We start from the raw sequence: 23242 nt of genomic DNA on the forward strand, positions 1-23242 counted from the left end.
AATGTTACATACATACACTGTTCTCAAGCATTCAATTAGTGCACTGCATATGCATAAAATATGTATATTTGTATTTGTATCAAATAGAGTTGAACTATCTTGAGAATAAAGCACTAAAAAACTTAAACTGTTTACCATAATTTCCTATATAGTTACATACAATTTTTGAATATATATTTTAACTATACTACATATACTATATAAATATATAAGGAAGGAGAGAAAAGAGGAGCTAAGCTGGGCTGAGGCACCATTCATGTTTTGCCCATGACGTTATCTGTTTCTTAAAAAAAAAAGATTTATTATGTTTGTGTGTCTTGCAGGAGGAGGGGAATGTACACACATGTGTGCAGGTGCCTGCATAGTTCAGAAAAGGGGACTGGATCATCTACAGCTGGAGTTATAGGCAGTTGTGAGCTCTGAGAGCTGAGTGCTGGGAATGGACCACTGATCCTTTGAAAGAACAGCAAAAGCAGTTTACTTTACTTCCTTAGTTCTTATCTGTTGATTTAACCAGTCAACTTATATCAGTTGTTAACTGACTTGATCAAGAATTCTTCTGGGGTAAACAGTATAGGCTGGATTTAAAAGCACCTCTCTGACTTCAAAACACTTTCTAATATAATAGACTGCTTCTCATAATTTATAAATATTGTTGTGATAATTTGAATGGAAATGGGCCCCCAGAGACTAATAGGGAGTCACATTATTGGAGGTGCAGCCTTGGAGGAAGTGTGACTTCGTTGGAGGAAGTCTGTCACTGGTGGTGGCCTTAAGGCTTCAGAAATTCAAGCCAGGCCCAGTGTTACTGTCTTCCTGCTACCTGCTATCCAGACGCAGAACTCTCAGTTACTTTTCCAGCACCATATCTGTGTGCCACATTGCTTCCCACCATGATAACTGATCAAACCTCTGATCTAAAAGCCAGCCCCAATTAAATGCTTTCCTTTATAAGTTAGAGTGGTCATGGTGTCTCTTCACAACATAGAAACCCTGACTAAGACAACTGCTGAACATACAAAAGGGGGTTCGAATGACGTCGTGCTGTCTGTACTATTTTAAACAACTCACAAATAACACATTAGCAGCACGAAAGTATAACAGCAAACAAGTGCAAAGCAAGCAATCGGCTATGAAACCATGTTATGAAAACAAGAAAACCAAGAATGAACGCTGAAATAATTTCTTACAGGATTTTGTTTCATCTATACATATCTTTCACTCAGGAGTAATGGAATATATTTTATAAGGCACACATGTATTTTAGCCCTAGTCTTCTAGAAGCCACATTGTGCTACCACCAATATAGTTGTTAATATATTCATTCCAAGTGATGGCTCCAAACCGTCCCTAGTTAATGAATCCTCATGACACTCAAATATCAAAGCCAAGTCCATGATCTATTTCTTTTGTCAGTAGCTTTTCTCTACTACTGCAATTAGCCATCTGACATCTGTTTCATTAGTTCATGATAATAATGAATCTGATTCAACAAGAGGAAGCTTTCCAAAATCTGTATGAAAGAGTTAATTCATTGTGATCAATGTTACATCTAGTGTACTTGGAAAAGAAAGTTCTAATTTAAATATTACATCAACTTTTCTTGATCTACAAGGTTTATATTAATGCCCAAGATAATCCATAGCATGTTCCTACAATGCTGTACTACTCTACTCAACCTGTATTTTCTTAACTACAATGTAAAGAACAATGAGAAGCTTCAGAATAATCCTAGTAACACATTTAAAACAAGGTGTCAAAGCAATATAGAAAGTACCATAACAAAGTAATGCCAACCCTAAAATCCAAAATTCTCCAGTAAATTTATTTTCAGTATTTTATTTTTTCTATTGCACCCTATAACAAAAAGTAAAATACCACTGATCCACAAATGTCATGAAAATTCAACTGTCTCAGCATCTATTTACATACAGAATGCTTTCTAAAAGAAGTAAAACATGTAAAACATTACATGATTACAAAAATTATCAAAATAGTTAAGTGATTAAAAAAACAAACACAACCTTATAAAAACCTACTCTTTTCAAACTCCCAATTGTGTAGATTATAAGTAACATCCAAGATGTATTAAAATGTACTTTCTGAAATTAAAAAATCCTCACCAACCCAACATCCGATAGAGGACTGATTTCCAAAATAAAAAAACTTAAGAAGCTAAACATCACAATACCAAATAATCCAATTTAAAAATGGGGTACAGAATTTCAGCCAATTCTCAATACTTAACATTTAGTTATGTATGTGAACTCTCTTAATTCGGGAATGTAGCATTATATAGAATGTTGTTCAATTTAATTTTAGGTCTTTTTCTTTTTTCCTTTTTTTTTTTTTTTTTTTTGGTAAGCCAAGTGATCTACCTTTCAGCAGTTGTCTGGTTTTTATTCTCAAAACTGTGATGTTTATTTTAATTTTTACCCAACTTTTGTTAAGTATTTTGTTTCCTGGAATTTTGTTTTGAAACAAAAATAAAGGCTGTGTTATATGAAAAAAATGGGGTACAGATTTAAACAGAGAATTCTCAACAGAAGAATTTCAAATGACCAATGACACTTAAGGAATTGCTCACCATCTTTAGCAGCCAGGGAAATGCAAAACAAAACAACTCTGAGATATCATCTTATACCTGTTAGAATGGCTAAGATCAAAAACACTGATGACAGCTTATGCTGGAGAGGATGTGGCTGGAGTAAGGGGAACACTCCTGCATTGCTGGTGGAAGTGCAAACTTGTACTCTGAAAATCAGTATGGCAGTTTTTCAGAATACTGTGAATCAATCTACCTCAACACCCAGCAATACCACTCTTGGGCATAAACCCAAAGGATGCACACTCATACCACAAGGACATTTGCTTAACTATGTTTCACAGCATTATTTGTAACAACCAGAACCTGGAAACAACCTAGATGCCCCTCAACCGAAGAATGGTGGTACATTTACCCAATGGAGTACTACTCAGCGGTAAAAAAAAATGACACCCCAAAATTTGCAGGGAAATGGATGTAACTAGAAAAAAAAAAAAAAACATCCTGAGTGAGGTAAACCAGACCCAGAAAGACAAACATGGTATGTACTCACTCAGAAGTGGATATTAGATGTAAAGCAAAGAATAACTAGCTAACAAGTTATTGACAACCCCTGAGAAGCTAGGTAACAAGCAGGCCCCTAAGAGAGAAACACATGGATCCCCCTGGGAAGGTGAAATAGACATGCTCTCCTCTGTAAATTGGGAGTGGGGGGGGGGACAGGGGAGGGTGGCAAAGGAGGCTAGAAGGGAGAAGGGAAAGGAAAGAACATGAGGGAATGGGTGGTTGAACTGGGTGGAAGGAAAGAGAAGGAGGAGAACAAGGAAAGAGATATCTTGATAGAGGGAACCACTATGGAGTTAGTGAGAAACCTGGTACTAGGGAAATTCCCAGGATTCCACAAGGATGACCCCAGCTAAGACCCTAAGCAATAGTGGAGAAGATGCCTGAACTGGCCTGTATTATTTTGGGAAATAAATATATTCATATTCAAGATGCATCTGAGGCACAATTACTGTGATTTAAGCGAGTCAAGTTATAAGAAGGCAATATGTTTTCTTGGTTTAGATAACTCCAAATAGCTTCAAAATTTGAGGGATGGCATTAGCACAAACTTAAATGCAATCTAGGAACATTTAAAGTAAGCCTTTCTTTTTCTAAAAAAACAAATTTATTTATTTATTTTACATCCCAGCCATAGTTTCCCCTCCCTCTTTTTCCCCCAGTCTCCCCAACCACCCACCTCTGTTCAAACTGCAGTAAGACTAAGCATCTCCCCATTTACTAAGGCTGGGCAATGCTACTCAGTATAAGGAGTAGAGTCACAAAAGCCAGTAAAAAGAGTGAAGACAATCCCTGTTCCCACTGTAATTCTTTTTCTTTTAACAAATGTACATATTGTAAACAAAGATATTCAAGGTTATTAAACAGCATAAGGAAGAGATAATTTGTTTTTAGCATCAGGATCTCTAGTTCCAGATTCCCCTAGAATTTACTATGTAACCCAGGTTAACTTTGAACTCTCATTGGCAGGCCTCCTGCCTTAGCCTTGCAAATAGGTTAATTGTTAGTTGTGAAACTCGTTGAGCTATTATTACAAAAGGTGACTAAAGATTTATTTCTTAGAGTTGAAGTAATCTCCACACCTGAAATGCTTTTGGCTACAGCATGTCATTTCTTCAGTGTTACTCAACAGAAGCAGAAATCTATTTAAAATCACTTTCTTAAGTTATTCAACAATCTAAGCTTTAGATTCAATTACACAATACATCAGAAATCTTAAACCTTTTAAACTATGTTTATTTGGCTGGGGAGAAGTATACCATGGAATAAAACTGAAGATAGAGGACAACCTGTGAGAGCGGATTCTCTCCTTCTAGGGGATCAAACTCGGGTCACCAAGTTTGGCAGCAAGCACATTTACATGCTGAGCCACCTTGCTAGCTAAAGATAAATAATCTTTGATCAGCTTAAGCTTGAAATTTAGAAATCTCTAGCAGCACTTGATTTCCACAGTAGAGCTCTCCTATTGTAATTCCCTTGGAAAAAAATCTTGATGTATAATCATAGTATAAAATAATAATTCATCTTTCTGACATAAGATACTTCCTCATAGCTGGGAATAGAGCTCAAATGGTAGAATGCTTGCTAAGCAAGTGAAAGCCCTAGACTGAACGCCCAGCACTGAAGAATTAAAAAAAAAAAAAGGTTTTTTGGTACAACTCGTAACAATGTTTTGAGCTAATTAACTATGATAGTCCACCAGACCTGTTTAGGCTATACAAATTGGTTATTTTGGCTTTATAACCCTACAAAGGTTATAGGAATAAAAGCTGTTAAATTTGATTTCTGACCTAAACAATGTACATTTTTTCTCTACAAAGTAATGTTTGTATTATAGGTGAAATTTTTGGTAATTAAGTGGTTTTATCTTTAGCACGTGAAACATCTGCAAACCTATAAACAGACCATTTACAACTAGATGGTGCCTGTACAGAGCTAAAATAAAATGTGTGCAGTTTAAATGAGAAAGTGTCACTGACTTAGAGAAAACACAGAGGATGAGGATAGATGTTTAAAAAAAAGTTGTTACTCTACTTAGTAACACTGCAGAACAAAACTGCTATATTATAAAAGCTCAGAGTTCCTAGTCAACAAAGTAACAATTAGTAAAACTTCTACTGGTTTATTTTATAATGCAGAAGTCAGGGAGTTCATAGGGCAAACTGAAAGCAGTCATATGCACTATGTTACATGGAATGAGTGGGCAAGTTGCTTCAGTTCTTGGGACTCGGTTTCTTCAGGTTATAAAATGGAAGAACAACACTAAAGCTAACACCTATGGGTGCCTAGAGACTTGGCTTCTCTATGATCTTTATTTGGAACTCCTAAGACATCTCTTGCACCAAGGTACTAGTTTAAAGGTACTTTTAGGAAAAATTCAACTTGAAGCTAGCTATTCTCCTAACTCCTTCTCTAGTCAGGTCTCTGAGCTGAGAGACTGATGGAACACTGAGGGGAGAACAGTGAGCTACACAGATTGTTATCAGAAATTATAACCTGATGGCAACTAAGGAATGCTGTTGATATTTTACAAAATCCAAACTTCTGCTTTGTTTTTAACAATGCAAATTCCAAGTAGCTAAGACATAGTTCTCCATGTAACTATTTTAGAAGTTTATTAGAGCAAAATTTTCACTTTTACATAAGTACTGCTAGAAATAAAAGATAAAGATACGTTTCTTTTCCTCCCCCCCCTTTTTGTTTGTTTGTTCGTGACAGGGTTTCTCTGTGTAATAGTTCTGGCTGTCCTGGAATTCAATTTTTAGATCAGGCTGGCCTCGAACTCACTGATATCTGCCTGTCTCTGCTTCTCAAGTGCTGGGACTAAAGGCATGTGCCACCACCACAAGGCTTAAAGGTACATTTTCAAAAAGATACTTAATGGAATTTGACAGGAAGATGGCTCCATGTATTTGTATACTTAGCTAAATTAAAAGATATGTTGGTAGAAGGCAAGCTAGTTTAGCAGGTAAACATACTTTTGTTCAAGCTTGGAAGTCCTGAATTCAATCCTAGAACCCACATGGTGGAAGGCCAGAACTGCCTCCTCTAAGTTGTCCTCCGACCTTCACATATGTGCTATGACATGTGTACATGCAGGAGCAGCATTTACATACAATTAAATAAAATGTAATAAAAATTTTGTTAAATAAAAATAAGTGACAAGAAAATTATTTCTTTTTTAGTATCAATCTAAACCAGTCAGTCAGATTGCTAATTTCATTAAATGTTTCACCTCATATTTACTAAATAGCAAGAAACATTACTTTATTTCATTGAGAATTTTGTTTCAGTAAAATGCAAGTCATAAAATAGTCTTGACTTTTTTCCCCTTGAAATTATTTATTCTATCTTGTGACAAGGTCTCATGTATCTCAGGCTGGCTTCAAACTTGAATGGCCTTGAACTAGCTGGGATTACAAACACGCACCACTACATACTGTCCAGTGCCAGGCATGAAACCCAGGGCCACATGCACACTAAGCAAGCACGCTAGCAACCGAGGTACATTTATAAGGCCATTTTAGAATCTTTCAACAAAGAAACAGAATTAAGCAAGCAAGAAAAATGCTTCTATTAACTTATTTTAGGTAGCATGTAACATATAACATTATTATAAAGTTATTTTTATTAAATCATTATATTATACATTAAGGAAATGTATCTGATTTCTAAGAAAACAGTCTGAAGAGTTCAACATTTTCATAAGAAAGAGTCTATTTTCCTGTGCAAGGACTCACTCTACTGGTTACACAGAGAATATATTCTTAGACAATGTGAAGTAATTATTTTAATGAACACTAGAGGGCGATATTTTCATTTCTAAACTAAATATCACTGCATGTTTTATGTGTATACTTGAATGTATTCTTAAATTTCACTTGAATAAACATACAATTTTGTATTTTAAATTTTGTATGAATACAGAATATTAAAATATATTTTAGAAGTGCTTTAAAATTTTTTTAAAATTAGACCACCAAGTATACAAAGTATGTGACTGAAAACTATCATTTTAATAACAAACATTCAACAATAAAGGTTCCTTATTTCTACTTACAATCTAATAAAAAGATTAATATATTAAAGCAATACAATATACTTAGTTAAGAGATCTTTAGGAGAACACTAAAACTCTTTTATCCTCAAAACTCTTAGTTGCCAAAACAGCTAGAAATTCAAAACTAGCAATCAGGGAAGAAATCAAATATAAGTGAAAGAAAAATGAACACATTACACAAAATTTACAGTCTCTGTTTAAAGATACTGGTGTTAACAGGCAGCAAAATAATATAAATTTGAACTCTTTTTAATGTCTTAGCCAAACAAGTTTTCTGACTAAATATTACAAAGTATTTAGTATGGTATTTAACTCTTAGATATAACTCTTAGAATATTTAATTATGAATTAAATTAAATATAACTATGCTGTGGGACAATGATCTTGTATTGGTTTAATAAAATGCTAATTGGCCAGTAGCCAGGCATGAAGTATAGGCAGGGCAACCAGGCAGGAAGTATAGGCAGGGAAACAGGGACAGAATTCTGGGAAGAAGAATGACTCAGTTTGCAGTCCAGACACAGAGGAAGCTGATGTGGGAGGGTCTTCTGGTTTGTGTTGATTTCATTGGTTAATAAAGAAACTGCCTTGGCCCATTGGATAGGCCAGCCCTTAAGTGGGTGGAATAGACAGAACAGAATGTTGGGAAGAAGGAAAGTGAGGCAGATGTTTCAGGTAATCGCCATGCCTCTCTTCTCTGGGACAGTCACCATGAAGCCAGCCACCATGTCAGACACGCTGAATCTTTCGCGGTAAGCCATGATCTCGTGGTGGCATACAGATTATTAGATATGGGTTAGTCAAGATGTGAGAGACAGCCAATAAGAGGCTGAAACTAATGGGCCAGGCAGTGTTTAAAAGAATATAGTTTCCATGTAATTATTTCTGGTAAAGCTAGCCGGGTGGCGGGACGTGGCCCACTCGCCTCATCACTACAGGAAGCAAGATGAGAACGTCTTACTGATAAAAGCTACCAAGCCACGTGGCTAACAGACAAGAATTATAAGCTAATTTAAGGTGTAAGAATTAGTTAATAAGAAGCCTGAGCTAATAGGCCAACCAGTTTATAATTACCATAGACCTCTGTGTATTTCTTTGGAACTGAATGGCTGCGGGACCAGGTGAGACAGAAACCAATGTCAACAAATGGCACCAATGTGGATAACTGCATCCACCATAAAACATGAGTGAGCTTGAGAACTAATTTTAGAAACAAAAGAGCAAAGTTAAGCATGGCTTATTGATAGCAGCACTTTCTCAGGTGTGCTCTGTTTGTTAGAGGCAAATACTCTCATTTAAGAGAGGCTTCCTGACTCAGCTTTAGCACGAAACCTTGCAGCTCTTTTAAGAGGCCCTGCCACCAAACACTTAAATGGTATTTTTGAATTGCCGACAGTATGATTCTTGGTGGTGCCAGGGACTTTGAAACTCCATAGAGTTGTGGCAATAAACACGGCTCCCACCAGTAACTCTGCCATGACACTAGACTCTCAGAAAGCTAAGGATCCAGCTTTTAAAGCCTCAGCTTTATTCTAGCCATATCACTTACCAAACTGAAGATTCATGTGGTCAGAAAAACAGATATACAGTAAAGATAGATTCAGATGAAGAAAACCTCTAATGGTTGACAATGTGTTTTAAAATGTATGTAGGCTTGGGAGAGAAAAGAAAAAGGATAAAGTCCTTAAAATGAAAGAGAGTAGCTGGGTGTGGTGGCACATACCTTTAATTCCAACACTTGGGAGGCAGAAGCAGGCGAATCTCTGTGAGTTCAAGGACAACCTGGTCTATAGCATGAATGTCAGGGCAGCCAAAGATACACAGAGAAGCCTAGTCTCAAAAAACCAAAAATTGGTTGGCGGCGTTGCGGCTGAGCTCGTGTGCGGCGGCGGCGGCGGCGGCGGTGGTGTTAGCGGCGGCTGCAGCAAAGCGTCTGACGAGATGTCTCACACCATTTTGCTGGTACAGCCTACCAAGAGGCCAGAAGGCAGGACTTATGCAGACTATGAGTCTGTGAATGAGTGCATGGAAGGTGTTTGTAAGATGTACGAAGAACATCTGAAAAGAATGAATCCCAACAGCCCCTCCATCACATACGATATCAGTCAGTTGTTTGATTTTATTGATGATCTGGCAGATCTCAGCTGTCTTGTTTACCGAGCTGATACACAGACATACCAGCCTTATAACAAAGACTGGATCAAAGAGAAGATCTACGTGCTCCTTCGTCGACAGGCCCAACAAGCTGGGAAGTAGTTGAGTCGGAAGCATTAGGGGCTGGGGGTGGGCTTGGAACAGGTGCATACAGCGTGCTGTAGTGAACATTTTGTATGATAGTAATCCTGTTTCCATTTTGTTACGCTAGAGCCAAGATTGAATGTATGACATGGAACATGAATGATATTTTCATTCTGAAAACTACCATTATTGCCCCTTTACTCTTTTTCTTTCTTTCTTTTTTTTTTTACTTAAACATTTTTATGATAATTCAGAGAGAAAGTGTTCTTTGCCATTTAAGGTTGGTTCCAGTCCTTGAAACTGTTGGTGTCTGCTTTACAGCAGCGAGTGCACTAACCCCTTGTCGGGGGTGGGGTGGTGACAAGCTTAGTTATGTCCTCTGGGAAAGTCTTAGTGAAAATAAAGAAATGTTCTGTAAAAAAAAAAAAAAAAAAAAAAAAAAAAAAAAAAAAAAAAAAAAAAAAAAAAAACCAAAAATTAAAAATAAAAGAAACAGAGTTTAATGCAAAGCCACATAAAGATAGAAAATACATAGAGAATCTGGGTACTGTATTTTAGTGTGCTGTCTTTGAATGGCTTGATGGCTGAGGAAAGAACAACAGCTGCTAAAAGACATCTAATTATAAATGCTGCTGGATTAATACAACATATATATTTTGAAAATGCCCTGACTTCATAATTTAAGTCAAAAGATATGTTACTTCAGAAAAAAGGTTTTGCTTTTTGTTTCCACAGGAAATGAGAGGCTGTGGATTCATTCTGGGTTAAGAAAAATCAGGTTTGAACAAAGAAGACCCCCTGAGAAAATTCTGATAGAAGCAGATGGCCCAGATGTATAAGTTCTATATCCAGAATAGTTTCAAGACGCTGGCTGAGATGATCAAGCCTCAGAGAATACTCTAGTCAGGACTTGATCATAATTCTCATTTTTCTTTAGGTCCCCATAAGATTATCAGTACCCCTTATCAGGAGTAGTCTAGAAAACTACGCCCACATTCCCAAAAAAATGGATTATAGATTGTTTGTCTTTGTTTAGAGTGTTAGTTACAAATTGTTATGAACAATGGTCAGGGATAAAGCTAAATAAAGGAAATTGGATTCAGAGTTATTGTTTTGAAAAAAAGGGGGGGATTTAATAAAATGCTGATTGGCCAGTAGCCAGGCAGGAAGAATAGGCAGGGTTACCAGGCAGAAAGTATAGGCAGGGCAATGAGAACAGCAGAATTCTGGGAAGAGGAATGACTCAGTTTGCAGTCCAGACACAGAGGAAGCAAGATGAGAATGTCTCACTGATAAAAGCTACCAAGCCACATGGCTACCAGACAAGAATTATGGGCTAATTTAAGATGTAAGAATTAGTTAATAAGAAGCCTGAGCTAATAGGCCAACCAGTTTATAATTACTGTAGACCTCTGAGTATGTCTTTGGGACGGAATGGCTACAGGACCAGATGGGACAGAAACCCTTGTCAACATAACTAAGATATCTATCCATATCAAATGTAAATCTGTAGGCATACAAATATGATTTTCAATATTTTTTAAAATTACATTATTTAGATATGGAATTTAAAATATTATTCTCCAGTTATCTAAAGGTGAGACCCAGATGCTGAAAAAGCTTGTCATTTTTGTTTTAATACAGAAACCTAGAGCTTCAAAATATAACAGTTTATTGATCCTTACCTTTTTGTGTTTAACAAAACTCAGATTTACACACCCACCCAACATCTCAAACAAACAAACAAACAAACCAACTGAGAAGTACTTACTTGAATCTAGCAGGTGAAAGAGGAGTAGGTGGAAACATTCCTGGTTCAAAAGAATCAAAGTAAGTCACTGTCCAAGAGAAGCTGCAGCAGGAGAATCCAGCAGTTAGAGATAGTGTCAGCAGAGACCAGAACCCTTAATGGGAAGAAAGGAAAAAAATTATTAAAATAATTTAAACTAGGTTCTTCATGTCCAGATGCTGATGTAAATTTCATTGTGTTTAGCACATGCTAACTCACATAAAGAAAAATGAGAATGCAGTTAGAGGTTATTTTATTAAATATTTTAATGAAGTTATTATATATGCAAGCAAAGACAAATTCTACCTAAAATTAGAAAAAAAAATTGGTTTATGACATTCAACTACAACAAAAATAGTCAAAGCAATTTACTCTTAGCACGTCTTTACCAGTTCTCATTTAAATTCATGAGCAGTAGCTGGCATTTGCTATTGTTTTCTACTAAGTGCCTTCTTTCATTCCAAGACAAGAACTTTTTACATCAATCAATTGTACAATACCTCTTTAAAACCTTCCTATGAAAATGAAATACTGATTCTTTACCCTTATTCAGTATATAAACTAAAGTTGACTCCCAGCTTACCAAGGAGTTGGGAACTCAAACTGGTCAAGTGAGAACTTTTTTTCTCACAGGAATCAAATCAAAAGTGTGGTATTATAGTGAACCACAGTTGAGGGATAAGGGTTAGGAAGCACTAGAAATTCTAGGCATAAAGAAAAGTGACAGAACACAGGAATAAACTGATCTGAAGATTTTTGGATTCTATTCAACTCATTAAGGATATTAAAGGAATAATGAACTGTTTTTAATCTCAGTCTCTTTAGTAGTACAGTTACATTTCTTAAAATTTTATTTTTTTTATTTCATGAATATGAATGTTTTACCTGCATATATTTATGCATATCATATGTGTGTCTGGTGCCTGCAAAGGTCAGAAGAGGTGTCAGCTCCTCTGGAACTGGAGTGATAAACAGTTGTAAACCGCCACATGGGTGTTGGGAAACAAATTTTACCACCTCACTCCTTTGCAAGAGCAGCATAGAAAGTGCTTCTAACTACTGGGCCATCTCTCCAGTTCTCAGTTTTATTTTGACTTCAAGGTGTTTTTTTTTTTTATTCATTTTGGTTTTTCAAGACAGAGTATTTCTGTGTAGCTTTGGTGCCTGTACTGAAACCAGCTCTGCAGACCAGGTTGGCCTCAAACTAACAGCAATTTAACTGTCTCTGACTTCCGAGTGCTGGGATTAAAGGTACATACGACCACCATGTGGCTTAAGTTCAAGTTTTGAATAAGTCTTTTATAAATTTAATTCATTACATCTACTCAGCAAAATACCTGTATTTGGTACAGTACTAAGCAATGGGAACAAAACAGAAAATACATTGTCTTCACTGAGTAATTCTGGTGAGAAGAAAATAAGAGTACAAGTAAATTAGTAGCTATAGATTGAGAAAACCTGTTTTTGAATAAATTTTACATAACCTAAGATCTCTGGGGAGATAACATCAGAATCTGATCGAGGCTGTGATTCTTGAAAGATGTTAATTCTAAGATTTATATATTAGACAATAATGTTCAACAGCAGACAACTACCAAATACTGAATGCTACAGGACCTTGTATTTAACAATTGGTATGAACATATGGACCCAGAGGAATGAAATACAACATTTAGAAGAAAAGCCAAGTAAGTTAGCTTGCAACAGAGCAAGATCTCATAGTAAAAGTCAAATACATAAAAATGTTAATACAGGCTAGGAGTGTAGTCCATTGGTAAAATCCTTGCATAGCAGAGGGCCCTAACTTTAATCACTAGCAATTCCCCCAGCTATAAAATATTTCAACACTATCTAGAATAAGGAAAACTGGTTAAATCATATTCCACACTATACACAGTAAGTTCTAAAACACATCAATGAACAAGGCAAAAAAGGGTACTGTGATATAGACCTGTGACTTCAGGCTTTCAGAGACTGAGTCAACAGGATCATGAGCCTGAGGCAGTCTTCACCTGAGCTACACAGGATAACCCGCTTACAAATTAAATCGAATATGGAGATGCATGTACTATATAAGGGCATATCCAAATAGTAAATCTATGTTCACAGTATGTGCACTATATAATATATATTTAGATATTGATAAATAAAAAATCCCAGGGAAGATTGAGAATTTATCACTGGCCGTCCGTAGGGAGAAGAAATGTTGAAGGAGAAGACTATTATGAGTACACTTCATAACTATTTTAAATTTTGATTCATGTGATTTGGGGGAGTGGTTAGACAGCGTCTTATCATTATAGCTCTCGCTGTCCTGAAACTCACTACAAAGACCAGGCTGGTTTAGAACTCAGACATCCATGTGCCTCTGTATCTCTAGTACTAGGATTAAAGGCATGTCCCACCATGCCTGGGCTCATGTGATTCTTTTAATCTATTAAAAAATTTTTTGAAAAGAAATAGCGCTGGGAATATAGTTTAGTTAGCACATTGCCTGTGTATCATACATGGGTCCATCCACAGTGATGGGGGTGCCTGTAATCCTAGCACTGGGGAGACAAAAACAGAAGAATTTGAAGTTCAAGGTCATTCTTCCATATTCGGGGAGTTCAGGGTCAGCCTGGGCTATTATATGAAACCCTATCTCAAAAATTTAAAAAGTAAACCCAGGTTCCAAAATTATTTCTCTAGTAAGACAGTGATGTGGGAGGGTCTTCTGTTTGAGTTGATTTCACTGGTTAATAAAGAAACTGCCTTGGCCCATTTGATAGGTTAGCCCTTACAGAGTGGCGCCCACATGTGGATAACTGAATCCACAGAAAGCTTGAGAAAGCTTGGGAAAGAACAGAGTAAAGCATGGCTTCTTGGTGGCAGCAATCTCTCGGGTCTGCTCTACTTGCTAGAGTCAAGCAATTACTCTCATTTAAGAAAGGCTTCCTGATTCAGCTTTAGCTGCAAATCTTGCAGCTCTTTTAAAAGGTTCTGCCACGAAACACTTTTTTCAAAGGGCGTATCTCAGAAATGATACAGTATTAATTAATCTTTATTTAAATCTTTTCTTCACCCAGCTGATGACTGAGATGAACCTGGCACACAGGTTACACCATGATTAACAGCGTCCCCATTCAGTAGGAAGCAGTTTGGAGAGAAATAACTGTGTCCATATTCCCAAATATTGTTTACAAATGTTCTTTTACATTTAAAGGAGGATATGATATAGGTATAAATAATTTGCATTGATATGGATTTTGCTTTAGTGATCTAAATTTAAGGTCAATTTTATTATATGTAGATGTATACTTCCGATACTGATTAAGGGATTGATTCTGTAGTTCATTTAAAAATGTAATGAATATAGGCTGTTAATGGATAGTCATCAATAATAGTCAAACTTGTAGTCATGTTAGATTTTCTAGATGTGCATAGATATATTTTAGATAGCCATTCTTCATATCTTTCAAAGACCACAGAATATGACATTTAATGTTTTAATAACTTAGGGCTTTTCATGACAATGAGACATATCTGCTCCTGGCAGCACCAGCTACTTCAAAAGGAAGATGGGCATCGAAGAGGCTCCTTATGGAGTTTGATGGCCATTTGGGCAAGAAACTGCTCTTGCCTGGACTGTTGCATAAACTGGACACAGAGAACCCTCAGAGAGATGACTGCTGAACTTGCCTCAAGGTGAGATGGTCTTTTGGGGTTCCTGATTTATAAAAATGTCTACGAGACATTCTGCAGGACACAGCAGATAGTGACTCAACTGCCTTTGAAATTTCCTGCTTCACGAAAATGTCTGCTGGATACTATGGGCCTATAGGCCAAAGATGGATGCCCCAACAGTACAGAGGAACTTTGGGTGACTGTCCAGGCAGCGAGATGTCTCTGTGATTTCTAGAGTATTGTAAGTTGCTTACTTCTCATTTACTTAGGTAATATTATATCCTTCTGGAGTCTTTGATATAGTTGAAGAATAGATAGATAGTTATAGTTGTTTTCCTTTGTTATGATAAAATAGATATAAGTATTGTAACTGTAATTCTTACTTGATAACTGTTTTGTTATATGTAATTTTGCTATGTTAAAGTTAAAACCTTCCTTTTTCTGTTTAAACAGAAAAAGGGGAAATGATGTGGGAGGGTCTTCTGTTTGAGTTGATTTCACTGGTTAATAAAGAAACTGCCTTGGCCCATTTGATAGGCCAGCCCTTAGGTGGGTGGAGTAGACAGAACAGGATGCTGGGAGTGAGGCAGATGCCTCGGGCAATCACCATGCCTCTCCTCTCTGAGACAGATGCAATGGAGCCATTCAGGTCAGACATGCTGAATCTTTCCCGGTAAGACACCACTCGTTGTGTTACACAGACTACTAAATATGGGTTAAAGCAAGATGTGAGAATTAACTAATAAGAGGCTGAAACGAATGGGCCAGGTATTAAATGAATATAGTTTGTGTGTTGTTATTTCGGGGCATAAGCTAGCCAGGCAGCCAGGAGCTGGGCAGCAGGAACACAGCCCGCAGCTCCCCCACTACAAGACAGTCTTTTCTAAACAGAAGAAGGGCAGAGAAATTATTCAATAATGCATGTTTCAACCTATTCTGACTGCTTTTTTGTTCGTTTGTCTTTTGAGACAGGGTTTTTCCCTGCAGCTCTGGCTGTCCTAGAACTCTCTAGATCAGGCTGGCCTCAAACTCAGAGACCAGTGCCTCCTGAGTACTGTGATTCATGTGCTACCACACCCAGCTATTTATTTATTTGTTTGTTTTCGAGACAGGGTTCTCTGTGTAGCTTTGGCTGTTCTGAAACACTCTCTATAGACCAGGATGATGTTCAACTCACAGAGATTCACCCGCATGCCCAGCTTTGACTGCTTCTTGATAAGAGAAGTTCACGAAGGTATACTCTTACTAAAAGCTTATGAGATGCTTTCAGAGTCCCGGAAAGAAAGACAAAGATCATCAAAAGATAACAAGATTTAACAATTTCCTGGCTACCCAAAAATGACTTACAGAATATTTTACCAAAAAGCAGGTAAGAAATATGTGCGCTGAGCTGTTTATGTATCATATGAAGCTTAATAACACTGAGAACAATGCTGACATGTAGAGAGTAAAGAAATTAAACAGTAAGAAAGTGTAGAAGAGTTTTAAAAGACTGGCCTAGCAGTGGTGGGACACACCTTTAATTATAGCACTGGGGAGGCAGAGACAGGCAGATCTCTGTGAGTCCTGGTTTACAGAGTTAGTTCCAGGACAGCCAAGGCTACACAAAGAAACCCTGCCATTAAAAACAAATACAAAAAGAAAAAGATTAACGTAAATGCTGATGGTTCCTCTTTTCCTACCCCACCCTACCCCCCTTTTTAAAGTTACCACACAAGAAGTCTGTGGCAAGGCAGAAAGGAGAAATACCTTGTCTCTGACTTTTATGTTGTAAAATTACAAAGCTAGTATACAGATATAATCAGGGATGGAAGGGTAAAAAAACTTCGAGAAGAGAAAAAAATAACGAACTTTTGGAATACAGCTGAATTGTTATGTGGCGCACACAGAAAGATGTTCCTACTTGGAATAAATGTGCTTATGTTTGCACCGAACCTTAGATATAAAGACGGAAGAGTGCTGTTGGGCTTCCTGACACAGCCATCCAGAAAAAACTACACACTAGAAAGGAAGGTGGTTTTGTACCTCTTGGCAGATGGCCCAAAGATCACTCTCAGATACCTCTAAGTGGGGCACAGAAATAGCAATGGTCCTATGATTTAAGTGCTACATCTAAAAGGACATCCTAAACAGAATGCAAGATGTTGCAACACTAACTCACTTCAGCAAATGTCGTCAGAATTCACCTCAATTTCAAAACTCTGGCACAACACCCAGGCTCTAGGATCTTAGCCCAACCTGGGACCAAGAATCACAATAAAGGCTGAGATTCAACCTTCTTGTTACCTAGTGAGAACATGGCAAAAATCACAAAATTTGTGAACTTCAATTTTGTAATGTTTCTACTGGCAAGCAAGTGTCACCTGCTACTTAAATATCTCCAAAGAGAGGTAAACATAACAAGAAAGTTTACTTCAAGATTAGTATAATTTATATAAAGTCTCTAAAATAAATGTAAAGAAAATCAATTATTACAAACTGTTATGACATGATGAAACTTCTACATATCTAAAAAAGGTAAGGAAGGAAATATCATTTAAAACTCAGCATCTTGCCACTTAAATCAACCAGGCTTTTCTATCAGAGCTTTCAGAGTAAACCTGTCAAACTGACTAACACTATTCTTGTGAGTAGCCATCTCATTTTTCTCTACCTATTATTTTTAAGTGACTTTTTCATAAATAGAGCTGTTATTCACACATGCAAAAAATATTCTTGACATTGCCCATTCTGATTATTATTGTACAATCTCATCATTAGACATTTAAATTATTTTTATATTCATTCTGAAATAATAAAAAGCTGCATGATGAGGAAGTCATGTCATAATAATAAGGCTAAGGCTGCACTGCTATTGTGGTCTGTCAGGGACTATGGTTCTGAAAATTATAAACTCATCTACAAATAAGTAGGGAAAAGCAGAAGAGTAAACAACAGCTTTGTCAGGAGCTCCAAAACGAAAGCTCAGTTAACATCATGTGTGCAGTCCTTACAGCTGTCAACTCAGAGCCTGCTGGGATCTCAGTGCAAGAAACAGATACAGGAAACACACAAAGTCCTCAGCTGATGTTATTTCTCAGTGTATTGCCCAGAAATAAGATTCTCACTTTGCTTTTTTCACAGAGCAGTCTTTGCTGAAGGCTCTTATCAAAGCACACAGTTACAGTCTTACCACGTGGCTTTCAGCCTTTTCACTACTTCAACAATGTTGCAAATGACATAGCACAATACACAGACATATGTTCAAGACTTTCAGTGTGAACTGCTATCAAAAGTACAGACTGAACTAAGTGCACACACCTGTCTTCTCTTAAGCTCAACTTATTAGTTGATATAATGATGAAACTTCATCTTTTCCATCAACCGAAACTTGGTGGACTCAATGTTTTCAACTAACGCAATGGCGGGGGAGAGCGCACATTTCCTACTCAAATCTTTTGTTAGTGCATTTTTCAAAATACATTAGTTTCAGGGTATGGTTACTTTTCAAATAAATATTAGCAACTGTCTGTATTTCTATAAACTTTTTGCATTAAAAAGTTAAGAGGAAAGTATGATGAACTCATACACATACGTATGAGTTCATATGTATGATGAACTCATATGTATGTTATCAAACAACTAATGGCCAACTCTGTTCACTCTATGTTCTTTGCACCTGCTCCTTCAATATACGAAAGCAAACAGTCTCATTCATTTTTGGGGAACTAACATTTTGATGGACATAAAGTGGTTTAAATAAATTAGTATTTTTGGCATATTCACGGTATGAAGGTTAAAACTTAAAAATGTATACTGTGAAATACACAATTTTAAGTAAATTTGAATTGTACTTTTTTTCTCTTATAGCTACTTTTAGAGAAAGGTTGGCCTTGATATTACTATGTAGCTGATGATAACCTTGAACTTATGATTCTCCTGTCTCTGCCTCCCAGCATGCATTACCGGGCCTGGCTAAAGTTTGTTCTTTTTAAAGTCTTTTTCGGCTTGACAGTTACATTTGATACGAATATTATTAAAAAATAGAAAAACAATCCATAATCCAAAACCCAGATTAACTGTCATTTTTGCTCCATCCTTCCAGTCTGTTTACTCTTCTCTTTTCCCTAGTTATTCTTTAATGAGGCTATACAAGTTTTCAAAGAGGGTACTATGACAGATATAACTTATTAGTGATATTTATGTGAGATCATTTGCGTTACCCTGCACAGGTGCAAGTAACTGTATTTTTCCATAACAGTTTGTGGGTTTAATTAAAATACACTGGAAATATCAAATTCTGAGTTTAGGTAATTTTTCACTCTAAGGAAAAACTGAGCTTTTCCTAATATCCATTTTACTCCATGTCAGCTCCAGAACTTTGGCTTTTCTTTAAAACTTTAACCGTATTTCTAAAATTTTGCATCATAAAGTCATGATGGAAGGAGCCTCATTTATTCCTCTGAAAAAGAAAGTTGAAATTTTCAGTGATTTCACTTAAGACTGAACCCAGTATTTGTCAATTATTCCTTCCCTGAACATGGGCAAGGATGTGGAAATTTGTTATGTATACAAACTATACAAGTAACCCAAAAACAAGAATATTTTGTTACTGAAAAGTCAATCTGGTCTTGGCCACACGCGGAAATTAATGTTAGATACCAAATGTTAAGGAATGATGGGCATGCATACACACACATGCATACAAACACATAAAATCATGTTTAGAAGCTGTGTGTGTGTGTGTGTGTGTGTGTGTGTATGTATGTATGTATGTATGTATGTATGTATGTATGTGTATGTTGATTTGTTTTATTCTGTTCTAGGACTCTTCCTATGTTGCCCAGGCTGGTCTCGATCTCCTGAACTCAAGCAAGCCATCATCTTCAGCTGCCTAAGCAGCTGAAGCAGTTATAAGGAACATAACAACCCAATCCAGAAGCTTCTTCAGTCACTAAAAGCTGCCCATCGAGTCTCACAATAAAATTTCTGTATAGTATAAGCTATGCCATGCATATAAAAATACTAGCCCTACATATTTTAGATGAAGTATTTTCTGCTAAAGGCAATTCCAAGTACTTAAGTATTTTTCCAAGTTTGCATAAACTGAAAGGTTTTCACGCTACATGCTGGGAAACATTAAAGACTGCTGGAAATACCGCAATGTTAGAAACAGGACTAAGTTGTCAAATATGAGAAAATGTGGAAAACTAACAAGCAAAATTAGATAACAAAATGTATGTGTTTAGCACAATCAACCTGGCCTGAGAACAAACTTAAAAGAGGATCGAGTGGAATGCGTATTAAATAAGTAAGTTTATTAACCTCCCTGGAAAAGCAAGTTCAAAGGGATGATTTGCAGAACTATTAATAGGAGAGCCCAACATCTATAAAGTCTGCAGTGTGATCAATACCATCCAATACCCTGCCTGATTACGTCTGTAATATAGCTGTGCTATGTTAATGCTATGATGTTAGTCAATCAGATCAACTAACTCTCCCAAATGCTTGCCTCTGAATTTGAGGCCAGCCTGGTCTACAAAGATTTCTAGGACAGCCAGGGCTACACAAGGAAACTGTCTCAAAAACCAAACCAAACAAAAACTATGTTCTAACAAACCTTTTCATTAAAAAACAAAACAGACATACAATCACAATAACAAAACACAAATCTGTATACAGGCTTGCCATGAAGAATTTTTTCAGATAAAAAAAGATGACTAAATCAACTTCAGAAGTAAGATTTCCTAACAGGTATTAGGGCTTACACTGCTCATTAATCTGTTATAAGTTACCTTTCAGAACTTTTTTCAGGTCTTTACATTGTTTTCATTATTTGTCTGAATATATGTCATGTACCATGTGCATGCCTAGTGTCTTTAGGTCAGTAAGAAAGCAGTGGATGCTCTGGAACTGAGTTATGGATTGCTGTGAGCCCCTATGTGGATGCTGAGAATTGAATCTAGTTCCTCTGAAAGAACTACTGAGCCATTTCTCTAGATCACCCAGTGTATTAGTGTTGTTACCATGTGTGTATGTCTACCAGTTGTGTGCCTGAAGCAAACAGAGGTCAGGTTACATTCCTTGACACTAGAGTAATGGACGATTTTGAGTCACGATATGGGTGCTAGGAACAGAACTATAGCAAGCGCTTTTTCTTTAGGTTTATTTATTATTATTTACACAGTATTCTTAGTACTCTGTCTGCAGGCCAGAAGAGGGCACAGATCTCATTACAGATGTTGTGACCTTTGGAAGAGCAGGCGGTGCTCTTAACCACTGAGCCATCTCTCCAGCCCAAGCAAGCGCTTTTTAAATCACTGAACCTCTAGCCCCTACTTTCAAGGTTTAATCACTTTTTTAAAAAATGAGATTAGAAAGAAAAGTGGGGGAGGGGGACACATGACATGGTCCTTTGAGTATCTGCTAAAAAATCTTTGGATCCAACCTTAGGCTGAATCATAATCCAAAGGCAGTAAGAAAAAAATGTGTATCAGATTCTTCCTTCCTTCCTTTCTTTCTTTTTGATTTTTCAAGACAGGGTTTCTCTGTAGCTTTGGAGCCTGTCCTGGAACTCACTCTTGTGGACCAGGCTGGCCTCAAACTCACAAAGATCCGCCTGCCTCTGCCTCCCGAGTCCTGGGATTAAAGGCGTGCGCCACCACTGCCCTAGATATACTTTCTACAAGTCAAACTATGCCTACTTGGTCCCAATGAATCTGACAGAATTAACCTATCAAGTACTTGATACTGTATTTACTCTCCTCTTGATCAGAGGCTCAGGTATCTGTCTTGGCATAGTTGTTTCTGCTGTAAAAATAATTGTTTTCCTCAGTCCTAATTTTTAATAATAAAATACGCAAAAAAGGTAAACTCCTCAAAGCCATCTGTGAGAGAGACAGGTATCATCAATAGCCCTCTCCACTGGAAAGCCATTAACTACATAGTGTATGATATTTTGGACACTAGAAACTTACCTGGACATTAATGGCAAATAATTCTTACTTTAAAATTTTTATCTCAAGAGAAACTGCTTACAAAAACATGTGAACATTAAATTCTTCTGAAGTCTGTTTTAGATACTATTTATGTTGGCTAAATTTGTGATCAAGTTTCTAGTTCTAAATTCCTGAAGGAGTATAGGAAGCCTCTCCCAAAGCATATTTAGAAACTTCTTAATGATTTGCCAGATCCATGTAATGCACAGTAATGTTGAATACTGTACACACACATGATGTGGGAGTCCGTTCTGTGTGCTGTGATTAACATTAATGAATACTGAAACTGTCTTGGCCTATTGATAGGACAGAACTTTGGTAGGCAGAGGGACTGGACTGAATGCGGGGAGAAAGAAGGGCGGAGTCAGAGAGACGCCATGGATTCACTGGAGACAGATGCTGGGAATTTTACCTGGTAAGCCACTGCCATGTGGCGATACACAGATTAATAGAAATGGGTGAAATTAACATGAGTTAGCCAGTAAGAAACTAGAGCTAATGGGCCAAGCAGTGATTTAATTAATACAGTTTCTGTGTGGTGTGGTTATTTCGGGGCTAAGCTAACCGGGCTGGGCCGAATAAGCGACCTGGCTCTCCTTATCTCACTCACACACAAACACACATTAGTGACCCATTATAAAATTATGGAAAGTATCTAAATGTCTATCCAAAAAGGAAGTCTAATAACATTTATAACAATGATACATATATGAAAAACCGCTAATGAATCACTTCCACATGGTATATATAAACGATTTTATCACAAAGCATGTATAACTTAAATATAATTTAGAAAAACAAAAAATAGGTGATCGGATGAATAGAATGAACAGTTCATACCTAACAGCCCAGTATCTACATAATCTTCATTTTTCGAATTTTCTGCATGCAGTTCTGTAAATACAAAAAGACGTTTAAGTAGCATAGCAGTACTTCTTCAAGACACGAATACCCAAAGGCTCTGAAGACACTGTTCAACTGTCAAAGGTAGCCTGAAGTCAGAGTGAGCTTCGACTTTGGGTTTACCACCTTCAGCAAGCAAATACCTTTACAAGAATCATGGTTTATTTACAAGAATATCGTTTATCCCCTGGCTTGTGTTGAAGACCGTTTGTACAAAAGAAACTTAAGAGCATAGTAGATTCTGACTTTAGTTCCTTGCTCCAGTCTCCAAAATACCAATGTCCTCTGTGATAAACTTGTACTTATGAGCATATAATTTTATACTGCAAAAGACAAAATGTGGGCACTTCAGGGTTGAAGTGAAAAAAACGGTCAAAGGTGTGACAGAGATTTGAAGCAATGGCAGTCAAACTTTTAAGACCCACAGTTAACAGCCCAATAATATATTGTGAAGAAGTCATCTGTCTGTCTTCCTAACAAAAATCCCATCAAACAATGGT

General features: G+C 36.9%; 2 protein-coding genes across 2 annotated transcripts in view; one reads left to right on the forward strand and one right to left on the reverse strand.

Moving 5' to 3' along the window:
- The window catches only part of Arl6ip6 (ADP ribosylation factor like GTPase 6 interacting protein 6), a 33407-nt gene that overhangs the window by 8969 nt on the left and 1196 nt on the right, over positions 1-23242 (reverse strand). The window contains exons 2-3 of the mRNA XM_038336746.1: positions 22680-22733; positions 11179-11311 (exon numbers count right to left, since the gene is read on the reverse strand). Of these exons, the coding sequence (XP_038192674.1) occupies positions 11179-11311; positions 22680-22733 (187 nt within the window). The remainder of the gene's footprint in view (positions 1-11178; positions 11312-22679; positions 22734-23242) is intronic.
- LOC119818896 (enhancer of rudimentary homolog) lies at positions 9039-9603 on the forward strand. Its single transcript, XM_038336747.1, has one exon. The coding sequence runs from the start codon at positions 9111-9113 to the stop codon at positions 9423-9425; it is 315 nt and encodes a 104-aa protein (XP_038192675.1). The 5' UTR covers positions 9039-9110; the 3' UTR covers positions 9426-9603.

The sequence above is a fragment of the Arvicola amphibius genome, chromosome 7, assembly GCF_903992535.2.
Source record: "Arvicola amphibius chromosome 7, mArvAmp1.2, whole genome shotgun sequence".
In the NCBI taxonomy this organism is placed as follows: domain Eukaryota; kingdom Metazoa; phylum Chordata; class Mammalia; order Rodentia; family Cricetidae; genus Arvicola; species Arvicola amphibius.